At 30.2% G+C, this 17761-nt stretch overlaps 2 protein-coding genes across 2 annotated transcripts; both read right to left on the minus strand.

Annotated features, from left to right (window-relative positions):
• Positions 1-1515: 1515 nt before the first annotated feature.
• LOC111712702 (uncharacterized) lies at positions 1516-8266 on the minus strand. The gene is made up of 10 exons (XM_023487392.1): positions 7541-8266; positions 6866-6912; positions 6207-6277; positions 5145-5174; positions 4689-4757; positions 4400-4448; positions 3800-3902; positions 2592-2654; positions 2314-2368; positions 1516-1642 (listed from the first exon to the last, which is right to left on the minus strand). Exons 3-10 carry the CDS (start codon positions 6264-6266, stop codon positions 1535-1537), a joined length of 537 nt encoding a protein of 178 aa, XP_023343160.1. The 5' UTR covers positions 6267-6277; positions 6866-6912; positions 7541-8266; the 3' UTR covers positions 1516-1534.
• Positions 8267-8305: 39 nt separating this feature from the next.
• Positions 8306-17456, minus strand: LOC111712700 (uncharacterized). Its single transcript, XM_023487390.1, has 13 exons — positions 17451-17456; positions 16664-16736; positions 16311-16360; positions 15532-15594; positions 15200-15297; positions 14285-14425; positions 14008-14072; positions 13795-13851; positions 12360-12474; positions 10463-10517; positions 9832-9899; positions 9682-9742; positions 8306-8943 (listed from the first exon to the last, which is right to left on the minus strand). Exons 5-13 carry the CDS (start codon positions 15212-15214, stop codon positions 8879-8881), a joined length of 642 nt encoding a protein of 213 aa, XP_023343158.1. The 5' UTR covers positions 15215-15297; positions 15532-15594; positions 16311-16360; positions 16664-16736; positions 17451-17456; the 3' UTR covers positions 8306-8878.
• Positions 17457-17761: the final 305 nt, after the last annotated feature.

Here is a 17761-nt window from a genome sequence, read left to right on the forward strand (position 1 = left end):
TGTTATTAAATGACCCTCTATTTAATAAGAAATCATGAATATCTCATTTTTAGTTCCTGATCAGAAAACCCTTTTAACCCTATCCCTGCTGGGGTACTTGAAATCCAGAATATGCTAATCCCAAGTTTAATAAATGATACACCATTAGAAGGTTTTTATGCTCTACTTTAAGAATCTGCCATAAAATAAGCAATTTTGCAAAAATTGATTTTTCTTTTGCAAAATCAAGTTATAAAGTAAAAACGTTTGCAAAAAGAAAATGTTCAATAAATGAAAAATATACATTTTTGAAAAGCAATTGACCATGCCAATTTAAATATGCCAAAAAAGTTTGCAATGTTTTAAATAACCTGATGTGTATTTAAGAAAAATAATTTGCAGAAAAAATCTGTGCAAAACTTGTGAAATCCATTTCCTTATGCCATACGCTTTCCAGAAAGCTAAAAATTATCAAAATCTGACAACTGAAAGTGGGTCAAAATGAAGATTTAGTTTGTTACAGGAAAAGACATACATACATACAGTTAATATAAAAGCCNGTAAAACTATCATTCCCCCCAACAGGAATATGGTTAAGGGAACATTTGTGAGTCAGACTTGGCACTTTTTGGATGGAGGGCACCTTCAAATTAGGGTTACACTCCCTTTTAAAATTTATATTTTTAAGGAAATAAACATTCAAAACAAGATGTTCACTTGAAAACAATCATATATCTTCATATTTAATGCAAAATGAGTGAGGGAAAAAAAAAGGTTGGATGAGAATTGGGAATAGAAGTTTAGTAAATTGTTAAAGTTTTATTGAGAGAATAGTCAAATTCCTAGAAGATGTTGATTGAAAAGAAAGAATATAAAATGGAAAAAATAATTCAAATTTTTCTTCTTGAAAATCTTTTCTATTGTTAAATCAGGATGAATGAGATTGATTAAATATTAAATATATATGAAAGATGTTCAAAACTATATTTTAATCTGTAGATTAACAAAAGGGGCCCTATCAACTCTAGAACAGTGAGACAACTATTTTAGGCTCAAGGATTTAAGATAGTCTAATGAATGTCAATTATGTAATTGTGAACATGTACGTTCAGTGTACACAAACCAATTTCACTTTTTAAATTGATTTTTAAGCTACAGGTAAATTATATGTATTATTACAGATAAATTATATGTATTATTACAGGTAAATTATATATGTTATTACAAGTAAATTATATATATATATATATTTTTACAGGTAAATTTAGATATATTTTACAGGTAAATTATATATATTATTACAGGTAAAAAAATTTTCCCAATGACAACGTTAGTTACACATAAAACAGCTTCACTGTAATCTTCCTATTTCCAAAGTTGTATGGTTCCCAATGGTGTTCACAATTATAAGCATGCATAAAATGTAGGAAAAATTAGATCTTTTTATATTTAATTAGCCTGTTCATTTTATTCATCTTATCAAATTTTAATACTGTGTTAAAAAAAATTATTAAATGCACTTAATAAAGCAAAAAATACTTTGAAACTCTTTATTTTACTTTTTAGACTGACAATAGATGTTCTTGTATAATAATTCAAGAATGAAGACGACAATACTTGCTCCAGCCCCTAACACCATACACACAAACAGAAACACTGTATTCTAAACAAATAAAGGAAAAGTATAAAAAGCTAAGAAAACATTAAAAGGAGTGTTTAAGTAATCTCAAGTGCCCTTTCATTAATAAAGTGGCATGTCTTTAAAATATTGTGTATTCTAGCTAGGGTTTCTAATTGGAATTCCGTTGCAAGCAATTAGGCCAATTTTTGTTGCATTTATTGTGCTCAAGTATGACTGAATTGCACGGAATTAAATTTACTTGCGCGCAAGGGCTTGCAATTGCACGTAAGTAAAATCAACTTGCGTTGGAAACCATAATTCTAGCAGAACATTTGATTTTGTTTCAAGTGTAACTTCAGGATTTATTCTGCAGAGACAATGAAGATAATTGTTAAATTTTTGCTAATCTTTCATCACACTGATTCAACAGTAATCTAGACATAATTCTGAAAACAATACAAATGCCCAAAATAACTTAATATAGGGATGAAATCAAAAACTGAAAACACATTTTGAAAGAAGAAGAAATATTAAGTATTGAATTTAAATATTGACTTTTTAAAATTCTGAGTACATTCATGATTTATAATACTTTTTGTCTAAATATTTGAAAAACAAAAACTTATAAATACCAAAATTAAATTAACTTAGAAAGCGCTGTTGCAACATCATCAAAACTATTAAAGACAAATTAAAAGCTCTAATATAGAAACCTTGAAGTTGAGTGTTAGTTCAGCAATGAGTCCACATGTTCGAGATTCTCTTTTCCTATAATATGCATACATACATACATACTTACATAATATGTATCTATTATATAAACAAGATAAATTGTCCATCATTAAATTTTATCATAAATATATCTTGTTTCCTAAAAAAAATGTATTCTAAAAGACATATTTTGAATTTTTTTGTTTACTAATTATTTTTCAAATATAAATATCTAAAAAACTATAACTTTTTAGTCTAAAATTTTTTTTTCGTATTCAACCTGTCATTATTTTTTATAATAGTATCCACTACTCCTGTTTCATGCATTTGCTGCAGCTCATATCTGAAAATGTCAAAATTAAATTTTTTATTACTATTCCAAAATAATGCTCTAAAAAATTTTGATATTTTTTCGATCTTCTTGATGGTTTATTTAATTAAAGTTAACAGATCTGTTACGTTACTGCCATTCATTTATTGTCAATAATGACTTTATATTAATCATTTACTCTCAGCAAATAGAATCCCCTGAGTTATTCAATGATAAATCTGAGGCGGTTGCAGTAAGGGTTTTTTCATTGAATCTCATACAAATATTAACTTTTTTTGAAGGAATATAGGTTCAATTCAATTAATGCGCTGAAACTTATTTTAATTTTTAAACAAAGTTTCCAGTTGATTTTTAAAACTTCCATTCTTCAATGGAACTTTGCTTTGTCCCTTGTATACTTGTACTTTATTGAAAAAAAATTGTAAAATGTAATATATTTATGCAGTAGTGTATTATTCCATTGTGAGTAAATCATTTGACTAAAAAACATTTAATATTTCCTGAAGAAATTCAAAATATGATATAATTCATAAATTGATTTACATTTTTATTTGATAACCTCTACTCTAATAATTGGATTTTTTAAAAGAATTAATAATTTTTCCAATTATCTTCTATTCACAACTAGAATTAAGGAGATAATCTAATTAAATTATGATTTATCTTTTGTACAATGGCATTCTAAAATTTAAATATTTTTTGATGTTTAAAGGAAATAACTTTTGATTTGAGTAAATTGAGACCCCTTCTTTGTCAGATAACACCAATGTTTTCTGGGGTCTCCAATAAAAATTGGGGATTTAAAATAAAAGTTTGGGTTCTCCAATAAAAATTTGGGGTCTTCAATCTAAAACTTTGGGTCTCCAATGAAAATAAATCATAAAAATGTGGGGTCTCAAATGAAAATGTGGGATTTCTTATGAAAAGCATTGGGGCTCCAATGAAAATGTGAGATTTTGGTTAAAAAGCTTGTAGTCTCATCAATGAAAATTTTGGGGTGTCCAGTGAGACAGGGTGTCTATATTGATTTCTTCCTGAAAATAACATTAATTACACTTAATTATTGTTTTAATAATATCTTCCTATTTTACACTTGTCTGGTTCTCACTGTAGGAAATATATAAAAGATAAAAACATGATAAAATGATAATACTAACTGGAATAGATTAAGGAACTTCACATTCTTCTGAAGGAAAAGTCCAATCTGAATTGGAAATATCAAATCCTTAGGAACCCTCTCTGCCTCACAGGGATGTCTGTCTAAAGATTTTATTTTAATCTAGTATTTAAAAATAGAGCTGGGAACAATTAGACTTTGTTCAAATAGTTTGTTAACAGCTAGTTAAAATAACAGAATGGACCAACTTTTTAGAAAGATGTTGGTTCTTAGCTATCTGAACTGAAAGCTACCTTTGTTCAAGGATTTAATGCAAGGAAAGTTATTTCAGAGGTGATATACTCTGCGTACATATTGAAACCAGTTCTCTCTGGGCGGAATTGTAAACAATGCATCAGTGTTTGTTAAGTATCCTAGGAGGTTAAAAGCATTAAATTTTGATAATTTTGATAATTCATATAATAGTTTCTTATGACCACAATATTTAATTGATTTTTTTATGTGAAAGATAGATCCCATGTAAGGCTTCGACACCCGTTTTGTGTTTACATTACCGCCCAGAGACAGTACACTGCAGATTTGTACACCTCTGAAATAACTTTCCTTGCATTACAACCTTGTATATTAATAATGCCCATACTTATGAAATCAAGAGCATCATTTCCAAAGTTTGCAATCACATACTTTTTCTAAAAATAAAATAGCTGTCTTATATTTTCATGTAACATTAATTTTAGAAAATCTTTTTCCATAAAGATTCCAATTTATATATACCAAGTTAAACCAGAATGAAGGGGTCATTTAGGTCCAAAATTTCATGGTGCAGACTAATTTTAATCCATCACAAAGATTAGACTTAGAACTGGTAATTAATCTTTAATAACCAAAATATATTTACAAGTTACCAAAAAGTTAAAAAATATGTAAACCTGGAGTACTGTTAACCAGAAATCATCTTGTACGCTTACACTGATAAGTCCAAACTCCTGGTTTACCACCTCACAGAAAAAAATAAAGCTTGATGTTTAGAAAATTGCTAAAAATAGAATTAACTGAGTTTTTACCACAATCTTTGATGTTTTAATTCCTACGTATTTTTTGGTTAAATCAAAATATCTTAATTTGAAATTTGAGAATTTGAGTTTGTGGCAAAAATCAATTTCTTGACTTCTTTTTCTCAATAATGACAAAGAAATTTGTAAATAGAGTACAAAAAATCAAGGAATCCATTTAAAAATAAAATTTAAAAGCTTTTTGGCCAATCATCTCAACATAATTTTAATATTGGTTCTAAACATTATTCTAATAAAACTTTGAAAGCATAACTTTGAACTCTAGTGACTAGTCCTAAGTCCAAAATTAGATTCAGAAATGGGAAAAGATACCTTCTCCTCCCACAGCTGCTTAAATATTCCCTGAAGATTCATTTATTCATTCAGTAAGTCTTTATAACTTACAGAATTTTCTGTCCACTAATGGAATAAACTCTTAATTAAAATAATGAATGTTTACTTACAATAATTGGACACTCTGTTTCATTAAAAAATAGTGTTTGACATTAATTGAACATTCATACTTTTGGTTATCCAGCCTCAGCTTTTCAGAGGTTTTTGAAAATGTAATAAAGATAAAATTAAAGTAAATACCGCTTATTTTTAATTTGTATGTTAAATGTTCAGAAAAAGTGTGGAACAAATGCATTCAACTTGTTATATTTTGCTTTAATGTGTCAGGCTGCAGGCTGAAGAAATACAATAAAAGTAAAATTTATTTTCCTGAGCTAATTCTTTTACATTTGAACACTATACATAAAACTACTTTAAAGAACCAAGAAATACTGAAGGGAAACCCCAGAGAAACTAAACGAGTCAAGGAAAACAAACTTTTATTATTAATTTTTAAAAAGTAAGAATGCAGGGGAACCAAAGAAGATCAAGCAGGCACTATAGGAGGGGAGNCTAGGGGGGGGTAAAAAAAATTCGGCGCACTTTGCACGCCAAATAAAAAATAAAAATATAGAATCCTTATGTCCACCCCTGCTTCCAATATTATAAAAATATATATTAAATGAGCAGAATGTGGCTTGGACAAGAAATTGTTGTGGCTGGCCTTCCTCCCCTCACTTGAGGAAACTGTAAAAAAAAACTGAACCAAGGAAACCAACAAAAACCATGAAACAGGAAGAACAGGAAAACTATGACAAACCTAAAAATGATGGAAACTATAAGACCCATGGAAAAAGTGAAACCAATGGAACCAGAAGAAATGAGGGGAAATCACAAGAGACCAGAACTTAGAAGAAACAACAGGGAGGCCAGGAGAGGCCACGGAACCCCAGTAGAAAGCAGGAAAACCAGAAAAGACCATTTACTTGGCAGAAAATGAAAAAGGAAGTAAGAAAGGAAGTAAGAAAGGAAGGATAAATGCATTAATTAGTGAATAAATGCCTGATCTGAGAACTGCAGAAGAGTGACTAGACTAGTTCCCTTAGGTAGAGCAAGCTTCATTTCCTTCTCTTCTTCAAGTATAATCAATCAATCAATTAATTAATGGAAATTAATTTCTTTCTATAAATGTGTACCTACTATTATATAAAATTATAATTCAAGCTAAGAACATTCTTGGGGGTTTCATCAAATTCCGAAATCAAATTTTGAGGTTAATTAGTGAATAAATGCCTGATCTGAGAACTGCAGAAGAGTGACTAGACTAGTTCCCTTAGGCAGAGCAAGCTTCATTTCCTTCTCTTCTTCAAGTATAATCAATCAATCAATTAATTAATGGAAACTAATTTCTTTCTATAAATGTGTACCTACTTTACCTAAAAATTATAATTCAAGCTAAGAACATTCTTGGGGGTTTCATCAAATTCCGAAATCAAATTTTGAGGCTAATTTGACTGTGTTGAAAAACTTATATGCAGGGTCAAGTTGAAGAGAAGTGGCTTAATTTAGTCGACTTACTACAAATGATATATTTTATGGCAAGGACCTTGCTTTTAAACTTGTGCAATTGTTTGGGTTTAAATATCTACATGTTTTTCAATCATGGAAAAATCTGAATCTAAACTGGAAACAACCAATTGCATTTAGAATTTATGATTGACCTGTTAAAATATCTTCAATTCTCTGTATAGGTGGGGTTGGTTCTTTACTGCAAACATTTACATCATAAGGAATTCATTTATTTTATTTCAGGTATGTATCAACACAAAACTAACAGATAATACTTGGTTACTCTGCACTATACAGGGTTAGACAACCTATCTAAAGGGTAGGTATTAATATATGTTTTATTATGTTTAATTGTGGATTAATCTTATTGAATATGTAATTAAGCCTAAATAATTCTTTAATAAGATCAGACACCCTAGCAATCCAGTGTCCGAATTTAATGAAGCTAAGCCACGTCTCAAATCCCCCAAAAACCGGTTTCAATTGAGCGCCGGCTTAAATCTTGAAAAATTTAATACAAATTTAAGTGGAACCAACCATATTTGAGCAGTGGCTTAAATTTAAGCCGCGGATCAAATTCTTTAAATTCGGCCTTGGGTGGTTTAAAATATATACATTATATAAGTTAGAAACACCCATACAGTGGAATGCTACAGATGTTTCTAACACATTTTTAGACATTAAAATATAGTTTGATTGACTAAAATGCCTTTTAGATTTAAATCATCAGTGAATGTTTGGTGTGACTTAATCTGATTTACATTGAAAAATTACAAGAACAAGATGAACATGAGATGTTGTATGTTGTATGCTGATGTAAACATTTCCTTGTGAGAAATGAAGTTAATTCTCCATTGTAGATTTGAACAACATAGAATCCCAACAGTACAAAGGTTAGAATACAAATCCTCCAGCTGTTACTGTACCTGGATTCAGAAGCTAGTTAGAATTAGGCATCTGATGATAATTAAAACTATAGCAGTGCTCACTCTGGAGTGTACCATATAGATCTTGCCAGCCTATATTAGGGATCTGATGATAATTAAAACTATAACAGTGCTCACTCCGGAGTATACCATATAGATCTTGCCAGCCTATATTAGGGATCTGATGATAATTAAAACTATAACAGTGCTCACTCCGGAGTATACCATATAGATCTTGCCAGCCTATATTAGGGATCTGATGATAATTAAAACTATAACAGTGCTCACTCCGGAGTATACCATATAGATCTTGCCAGCCTATATTAGGGATCTGATGATAATTAAAACTATAACAGTGCTCACTCCGGAGTATACCATATAGATCTTGCCAGCCTATATTAGGGATCTGATGATAATTAAAACTATAACAGTGCTCACTCCGGAGTATACCATATAGATCTTGCCAGCCTATATTAGGGATCTGATGATAATTAAAACTATAACAGTGCTCACTCCGGAGTATACCATATAGATCTTGCCAGCCTATATTAGGGATCTGATGATAATTAAAACTATAACAGTGCTCACTCCGGAGTATACCATATAGATCTTGCCAGCCTATATTAGGGATCTGATGATAATTAANTGAGGAAATCATGAAGAAAGTGGTAAAGTAGGATTTTATATTATTTCATCTTTAGATCTACATTTTATTAACAATTCATACAAACCATTCCTCCCTCTCCTGGGTTTGGTTGCATTGGGGTAAATTTTTTTCTTTTCTTTTATTTCTTGTCTAATGCACAGTTAGTTCAGCTGAGTGGAAGGGGGTGAAAGCCATTAAAGGAAAGAGAAAAAGTTAAGAATAGAATAAAAAGTAGATATAGTTGATGAGAGTTGAGGATAGAGCTAGACATTTTTTAGTTCTATGTTAATTGACGAGGGTCTATAGGGGAATCCTTTTCCCAATATTACCATCGCAAATCGCATCCCATCCCAAATCCCATCCCATCCCAAATCGAAGCGCTCGTTAATTTATAGAAAGTTCCAATATTTTTATGGGTTTGTTTGTTTTAATGAACGATAACATCATTCTTGTGAATTCCATTTATTTCCTTAAAGGAAAGATCATTCCTGTTAACGATGCCCAGTCCTAGATGAGGTCTCTATTTATGAATAATAAAGTATTCTTTGGGAAACTTTATTAGAACTTCAACTTTAAGATTAAAAATAGAGTTTTCAGTTGGAATTTGGATATACCGTTTTTAATGGAATAAAATATGCATCAATCTGATAATCCGTTCCTAGAACAAACATTAATATGTAATTTAATACAAACATTAATATGTAATTTAATACAAACATTAATATGTAATTTAATACAAACATTAAAGAGACTGTAAAGTGTAGAAGTAATCTTCTGAGAAAAAATGATTGTTTTTCAGTGCATCAGTTTTATTATAGAAAAATCTTCAGCAGTTCTGTTTTAACAATTAATTTGAGGGAACCTGTTTCACCTGTTTCAATGAAGAGTCAAATGTAAAGTCATTTTAATACACGGTTTAAAAAAAAAAACATGAAATAATTAAAATTTTCAAACATTTTTCTATTTTTATAAATTTATGCTGCATATCAAAATACAGGGTGTCTTTAAAAAAAAGAGTAGTTGAGACCATGGGCCCGAAGCTCAATTCTAATCCAATTTTAATTTTCTTTCACATTAAAATTATCTGTGAAATATTTCCAAAGGACCAAACCTTGTATCGCGACTGTAGCATTTAAAGTTTAAAAAACACTTGACTGTACTAAGAGACAGTCTGAGACACCCCTGTACAACCAAATAGAAATTCTAATTTGATAATATGAATATTTGTAAACATGTTGCAAATCCAATTGTGTAAACAAGTTACTAAAGTTATGAGAGTAACATGGCACAATAATAATAAAACCTTAGAGATATTTGACAGCAGGATGTGTACTGTGTAAAAACTAAGTGAATGTTCACTAAAACCTATGTTTGAATCAGCTTCAACCAAGTTTACCTGGCTTTGCTACAATAAGAACTGTTGGCTGTAGAAGCATGGTACCTCCAAATGAAGCAACCTAGTTAAGAAACAGGATTGATTTGAACCTAGGGTAGCTGAGCAAACAAGAGTGGCATGAAGCGTCTGAATTTTAGGATCTCTTCTAACCTGATTCCTATCTGCTGTCAGAGCTATGTCAGTAAGGGCAATATCTATTTCTTCACGCTCAATCATTCCTTGATAAAGATACAGTGGGTCTCATAAAATTATTGATAGGAAGACAACTTTAAGCAAGCTTATGTGTATTTTGTATCGTAATTAAACAAATAGTTTTACAACTTATTGAGTGAAATATGTCTGTGTGCACTGCACAATTGCTTGGGTTCATATTCATTGGACTGATAAAAAACATAAAGTCTGTAATCAGTTTTTAATGAAAAGCTCTTTAATTGTTTACTGAAAGTTTGACCTTGTAAATAATTTAAAGTAAATCATTAATTAATTTATGAAGTACAGGGTGTCCCATAAAACATGATAATTTCTTGATAAGTAAAGTAAGACATTTATTTGCGAACCTATATTGAAAAGTTTAAATACTTTTTTACGAAATACGCAGCGCTTATATCCTTGACATTTCCAAAATTATTTCAGTCTCCTGTGTATTTCCAATATTATCAGAGATAAAAATGACTTTGCTAGGTATTCATTATATTTAAGAACATTTTTAAAAGATTATTTTTTGTCAGGACAATTTGTTGTCTCTCAACTCTCATGTTTACTGGGACACCCTGTATTTAACCTATTAAACCATTGTAGTGGGATTTTCTTCCACCAATTCTTACTCCCTCCTTAACCTAATCAATTAAAGTTAAGTTTTTTATTGTGTTCTATCTTTGATACTATCAATTGATTTTATTCGATTATCTTATTAGATTAAATTCGGTTGTATTTATCTCTACCTTTTTTAACTACAATTTGTTATTATTTTAACAACCCAAAGATGTTTTTAAAGCTAGAAAACTCAATACTCTCATACATTTAAGACTGGTCATGTGAGTTCCGTCTGTATCACGTGACAACAATACAATGCCAATGGCTGAAGTTCTAGTGACGTAATACGGACTATACGGACTATGTGTAATTATGTTACCTATTAAAATGCAAAATAAAAAACATAAATTATAATAGGCGCAAACCTGAGATTCTCAGGCTCCTGTGGGATATCGCCGTTTTCAGATTGGTTGTGTATTTGGTAAATATAATCTGTTTAATAATACAACTTTTAAACAAAATTATATATGTATGAATTTTCGTATAAATTTTACACAGTGTTATATCAACTTCTCGAGACAGGAGGAAAATCAGATAGATGTCTTATATGTAACGTTCAACGCCTGAGATTCTCTGGTACCATCATTCTATTCCCCCTTTACAATCCCTTTAAGTACTATATAAATTAATTAGGACTAATTAGGTATTTTTATGTCAGCTAAGTGCTAACTTCAATCCAATCCCCAGATGTCTTTTTCTTCTCCAGTTTCCTTTTATAGCCAATAGTCGAGATTTTAATTATAACATTTCAGGGGAAAAAGGTGCTAAAATATATTCTTCACTAAACAAATTAAGAACAGATAATTATATAGATCATATAAAAGACACTTAAATTAAACTGAGTTGAATTTAAGATTTTGGACCATAAGCGCAACAAAAAAGTAAGATTTTAGGTGTATTTTTTGTGATTTTTTACTCAAATCTTTTATAAACAACTCATTGATATGGCTTGGTTCAGGCCTATATCTTCTGTCAGAGTAAAGATTTTGCATGAATTCAAAAAAACAATTAAATGAAATAAAAAGTTGATTTCCTAGAGTGGTTTGTAATGTGTATAAAACAAGATTTCCTAGGGTGGTTTGTAATGTGTATAGAACAAGATTTCTTAGGGTGGTTTGTAATGTGTATAAAACAAGATACCTAGGGTGGTTTGTAATGTGTATAAAACAATATACCCTAGGGTGGTTTGTAATGTGTATAAAACAAGATACCCTTGGGTAGTTTGTAATGTGTATAAAACAAGATACCCTGAGGTGGTTTGTAATGTGTATAAAACAATATACCCTAGGGTGGTTTGTAATGTGTATAGAACAAGATTTCCTAGGATGGTTTGTAATTGTAATATGTATTAAACAAGATTTCCTAGGATGGTTTGTAATGTGTTTAGAACAAGATTTCCTAGAGTGGTTTGTAATGTGTATTAAACAAGATTTCCTAGGATGGTTTGTAATGTGCTTAGAACAAGATTTCCTAGGGTGGTTTGTAATGTGTATAAAACAAGATTTCCTAGAGTGGTTTGTAATGTGTATAAAGCAAGATTTCCTAGGATGGATTGTAATGTGTATAAAACAAGATTTCCTAGAGTGGTTTGTAATGTGTATAAAACAAGATTTCCTAGAGTGGTTTGTAATGTGTATAAAACAAGATTTCCTAGAGTGGTTTGTAATGTGTATAAAAAAAGAAAAAAGAAAGTGACAATTTATCTAAAGGGTTGCCACAAACTCGTATCCCTAGATCTATTGCAACCCAATGACGTAAACCATCAAGTTGTAAAGATATGAGGATTAAGAAGATTGGTTTTGTAAGAAAAATTCCTTTCAATTATTATTTACCAAGACTGGTTTCTAAAAGCTAAATGTATTTACCCTGCTACCATAAAATCCATCAACTGATAGAACTGCGTCGTAGGTAAAATTTAGTCGTGTGCGCAGGTTCTCAAATATTTCTCCCAGAGAACCAGTGAACCTGGTTCCTGAATACCTTAACAGAAAGCAAACTATTAATTAAAGGGACTGCTAGCGTAGTTTTAAGACTTAAAAGTATTTAATTCTGATAACTCTTCTTTGGAAACCCACAATTGAAGATAATCAGTTTTAAAAATTATAAATATTGATATAATTCAAACTTGATTGAAGACAAAGGATTTATGGACACTGTTGTGAATAAGCATTCCCATCTTAGCGTGAAGAGGATCAATTGAAATTACGCTTACAGTCCCTTTAAACCTGGTAATCCATAGTTTATGGGACTTTATAATGACGACCTGAAAATCTTAAAACATGATGGATCTTGTTTCTTATAGAGCCGTCTCTTCAGTCTCATCCATTGTTAGTTTTATTTATTGTTTTACACAAATACAAGTTTCTTCTTTCTGCCAGTTCTTTTATAAATTATGCGTTTCACCCATAGAGAAGGTAAAGGTAAAGCATACCTCAGATTAATTAATTAATATAGAGTGGTCGGTTGTGTACATTACGATATGTTTACGTAACTAACACTGTACCCTTGTATAGAGTGATCGTGTTTCTAGGGGGAATTTCATCTATATATAAGTTTGGCTTGTCTGTCTGTTTGGGTGTCTGTCTGTTTGTTTGTGTCCAATAAACGTCAAAACGGCTGAACCGATCGGGCCCAAATTTTTTGCGGGACATCACGCGACCATAGGGAAGGTTTATGAATGATAAAAACTAAAAAATGTAATTTTTTTTTAAATCCGTAAAATTTTTACTTCTTTGTTTTAAAATGTAAACAAAAAGAACATGTTCACAATTTAAATAGAAGATGGGCGCGAAGCGCCCTAAAAGCCTAGAAATGCATTTTACAATCTCCAGAAATACGATGACTCTAAGATATGTAAACATATCGTAATGTACACAACCGACCACTCTATAAAATAATTAATAGAGAGGTCGGTTGTGTACATCTGAGGTAAGCTTTACCTCTTCGTTTCCTTTCTCGATGGTTTCATCCTTCAAATTTAGAGAAGATAATTTACCACGTAAATTTTAATATTTTCAACTTTTTCTAAAAAATGCATAATAATTTTTTAATGAAAATTTCAAATCCTTTTCATCAAATTCAAATTCGTAAAAGATTTGCAATGCCCCGTATACTGTTCTAATCCAGTCGCAATATAAACTATTAAAAAAAGATAAAAAATTAAAAAAGTTGAAAGTATAAAATAATGATGAGAGGGAAACAAGTTGATAAAATTATACAGAGAGCACGGTACATTTGATTGTGCAGAGCTAAGTATATTTTTCTTAGTTCGACGACGAAGTATTTAAAAAGAATGTTTACTGTAAATATGTCGATGCAGGTAGATAACCAATCCTAAGCTTTAATCCCATCATATCCCTAAAACAGACCTTTAAAAAATGCAATATTAAAAATGTAACGTCCTTTGCTGTGAACTACAATATAGTAACATTAACTACAATATAGTAACATGATCAAAACAAAACACATTAGCCTAAGTTTTTGCACTGGATTAAGGTAACAGTAATAAAATACCTCGACATGTTCTTTCCGTGGATAAGTTGCAACTCCTTCTTGAAAACTACATCATCAACAACTGACTGAATATAAGAAATGAATGAAAAAAAGAGATGTCCAAGGAGTTTTTAAGTTTCAAAATCTTAAGTAGTATTCTTTTTTTTAACGAGGACACTTATTTTTAGTGTTAAAGGGACTGTAATTGTGATTTTAAGTGACCCTTAAACGGTACTCTTGAAAACCTTATCTGATAAATAGAAGATATTGTCGTTTTTCTAGATTAAAAAAATGTTACTTGAAATTTGGAGATACGATGAATTTTATTTTCTCTCTCTAGGATGTACAAATCATTGTTGAGGAGGAGATGTTTGTTGTTCAAGTAGGTTTCAGGATTTACAAATATCTTCATATCCTTTGTATCATTCAACCTCGCTCCCTTCACAGTGCTTTAACTATATCAGATTATGGCGGGGTAAGCCGCAGATTCACAGTGATTGAATCATACAAAAGGCGAGAATAACTAAAAATTTACAGTACTTGTATCAGATTAGGCAGGGTGCAATATAGATTCACTCATACAAAATTTGACGGGATGAACTGCAGTTTATAATTTTAGTTTATATTTTTTAGTTTAAGAAATATAATTTAACTCAACTTTTAAATTCAATCTTTTAACTAATTTTTTTTAAGATCTAGATATTTATTTAAGTATCGAGGTTACTACATTTTACAAGATTGTTAATATGGATTTAGCACAAAACGTTTTTTGCGATGTTATCGTGTACATACTACATACAATTATAAATTGATAAGGTTGAAATCTAGAATTTTACAGATACATTTTCTTTTAGTTTTTTCATGTTTGGATTGCTGGGAAATTTATATTAAAGTATTGACAAAGTTGACAAAGCAACAGCTCAAGAGAAAAAACCTATATTATAGATTAAAGGATAGCATACTTTTGTGAAATATGACTGGGGAAAACTACAAACACAGTGTGTGTTATCTCTTATTGGAAACTGCTACAATTAACAGTGTGCAATGCTTTCACATAAACATACACGGGAAAGAACATTATTGTTAGCTTCATAACGAGGAACATTGACCGTTCCTCGTTAGAAATGAGGTTAAAAAAATATTTTGACTAATGATTAAGGGTTTATTTTCTGTTCGGAAAATTAGGAAATCAATTTTTTAATATACACTGTTCCTTGCAGATATACATATAGTTTCCACTCTCAGTTCTTCTAATTATTGTTCCATTGTTTATCTCAGATATTTCAGTCTTGCTTCCCCCTTCATCTCCTCCTGAAGATATGGAGATTGGAGAATTATGATAAGGCATATGTATGCATCAGTTCTAAACTTTTTTATCATTTTTTTTAACTTGTATTTCTATAACTTTGAAACTTATTCAGTGCAATTTATTTTTGAGGAGAATTCCTCACTAATGCAAGAGGTAAAAATATCTTTAAAACATATCAACAATTAACATTCATGGTATTAATACAAAATTTAAAAAGTTGCAAAAAGCAATAATACCAGTCAGAATCAAGGGTTGAAGGGGTTCAAAGCATTTAACATGAATGCTTTTGACTTCTTTCACTGATTACAAAATATTAGATTTTAGTCATAAAATTGTATAATTCTTTTTAACATAATTCAATTCCCCCGAAACACTAAACGAGACTGTCGTGCCATTTCAAGTTTCCATCCATTTAAAGATAAAAATGGAATACCTGATTCACAAGATGGAATACCTGATTCACAAGATGGAATACCTGATTCACAAGATGGAATGCATAATTCACAAGATGGAATACCTAATTCACAAGATGGAATACCTAATTCACAAGATGGAATACCTAATTCACAAGATGGAATACCTAAAAATTGCAAGAAATCTACAAGTCTCTTAATAGAGAAACCACAATTAAAAATTATATTTTAAAGAGAATTATTTTATTCTGGATCAGGCAAAGCTAGCTTTTAAAGACATCTTTGTGAATCGGACATTTCACTTTGTAAATGGAAGGTCACTTGAAATTACGTCTACTGAGAAATGTTCAACAATTTGACACGAAGCAATTGAGCCTGTGGCACAAAATGAAATTGTCTAATCTCTATATCTTTGCAACCTGATGGTGTAAACAAGTATTTGATCTGGCAGAAATAATGCACAGTTTGAAATATCTAAAACAGTATGAAAGATCTAAAACATTGGGTTCCAAAGATATATTGTTTGTGGCAAAGACTTAATTCCTTTATTGTATTCGATTTTAATAAATTGATAGTGAATTATGAATATTTCTAATATTGTCCTAAGCTAGTGATCGATTCATCATCACATATACACCCCTCCAGGAACAAACTAGAGGTCATGAAGTACAAATCGAATTTTAAACGAAAGAACAAAAAAGGACTGATCATTTTCGGAATGCACTTTAGGGTGTTTTTTTTTAAAGAGAAATGTTTGACATTATTCTCTCTAGATACTTTATTTGCTGTACTGTCCCTATTAGCCTTTTTTAATCTGTATATAAACTGATGTTACTCTGGATGCCTAGAACTTGGTTCGGTATTTTAATTTAAAGTGTTTTTTTGTTTTGTTTAGTGTTTAAATATGTTTTACAATAATAATTAAATTTTGGGCAAACTTATACTTCATGATTTCCTTCTAGGCTGGTTCCTGTTGTACACTTCATTGAATTGGTTTAAAGAGATTATAATTTGTTCTAAATCAGGATCTTAAAAAGAAAATTTACTTTGATTATTCATTTTCTATCGATTCTTAAATTCTTTATAATATCATATTTTAAATTGGAAACCTTAATTTTATAATTGTAGAACAATTAAAATATTATGTTTCAGTTTTACATTTGGTTTAGATGTTTATAAAATGAATTATTAAGCCTCAAAGCTCAAATATGTTTTGTGGTTCAGAAAAGCAAATAACTTTTGTCATAAAGTAGAAACCCAGGTTTCGTGAATTTAGTATTTTAAAACTGGGGAATAAGAAGATGACAGTTAAGCAATCTTATGTGTATTTGATGTAGTTAGTAGCAAAACAAAATTAAGTAACTTGAAAATCAACTTTTTAAGTGAAATGGGTTTGTTTTTACATTAGTTGCTGGTTTTCATGCTAACAAGATTATTTAATGTCGTGACTTGATTCTCACAGTCGTCTTTCTATTTCACAGTTTTGTGGGTCTCACTGTAGTTTATAATATGGTTCAGGTTAAATCATATTCTTATCAAAATCAAATTTAGGTATAACTGACTAAACATATTAAACGAAATTTCTTTTGTTTATTTCAAATCTGTGTTATTTATGAGGCCTAATTATTTTTGTCTGATTTAAAATTGCGTATTATCTGTATTTTTGTCAAGGTAAAAATGTTCTTTTATCTAGTTTTGCTGTAGAATTGTTTTTAAATAATATTTAAGATTGAAAACTAAACCTGATTGTTCACTTGTTACCAAGCCTAGGTTCTCCCTTCACATTAACGTTACATCATATTCGTATATGTTGCTTTAATTTCTAATTCTTGATTCACAACCGTACTCTTCGAAAAATTGTCTAATTAAGAAAGAATCAGAATGCATGAGTTCGTTTTAAAAAATCTATAAATTATTTTCAAATGGAGGGTCACAGTATCCTTTCTGATCGTCAATAAAGGGTACCATTGTGAATTAGATATGCAACCTATATATAAAGGATCACTTGAAAAGTTTGTCAGCAATCTTATGAAGAACTCCGACAAAATAATAA

This window comes from Eurytemora carolleeae, unplaced genomic scaffold (assembly GCF_000591075.1).
Source record: "Eurytemora carolleeae unplaced genomic scaffold, Eaff_2.0 scaffold1315, whole genome shotgun sequence".
NCBI classification, from domain to species: Eukaryota; Metazoa; Arthropoda; class Copepoda; order Calanoida; family Temoridae; genus Eurytemora; species Eurytemora carolleeae.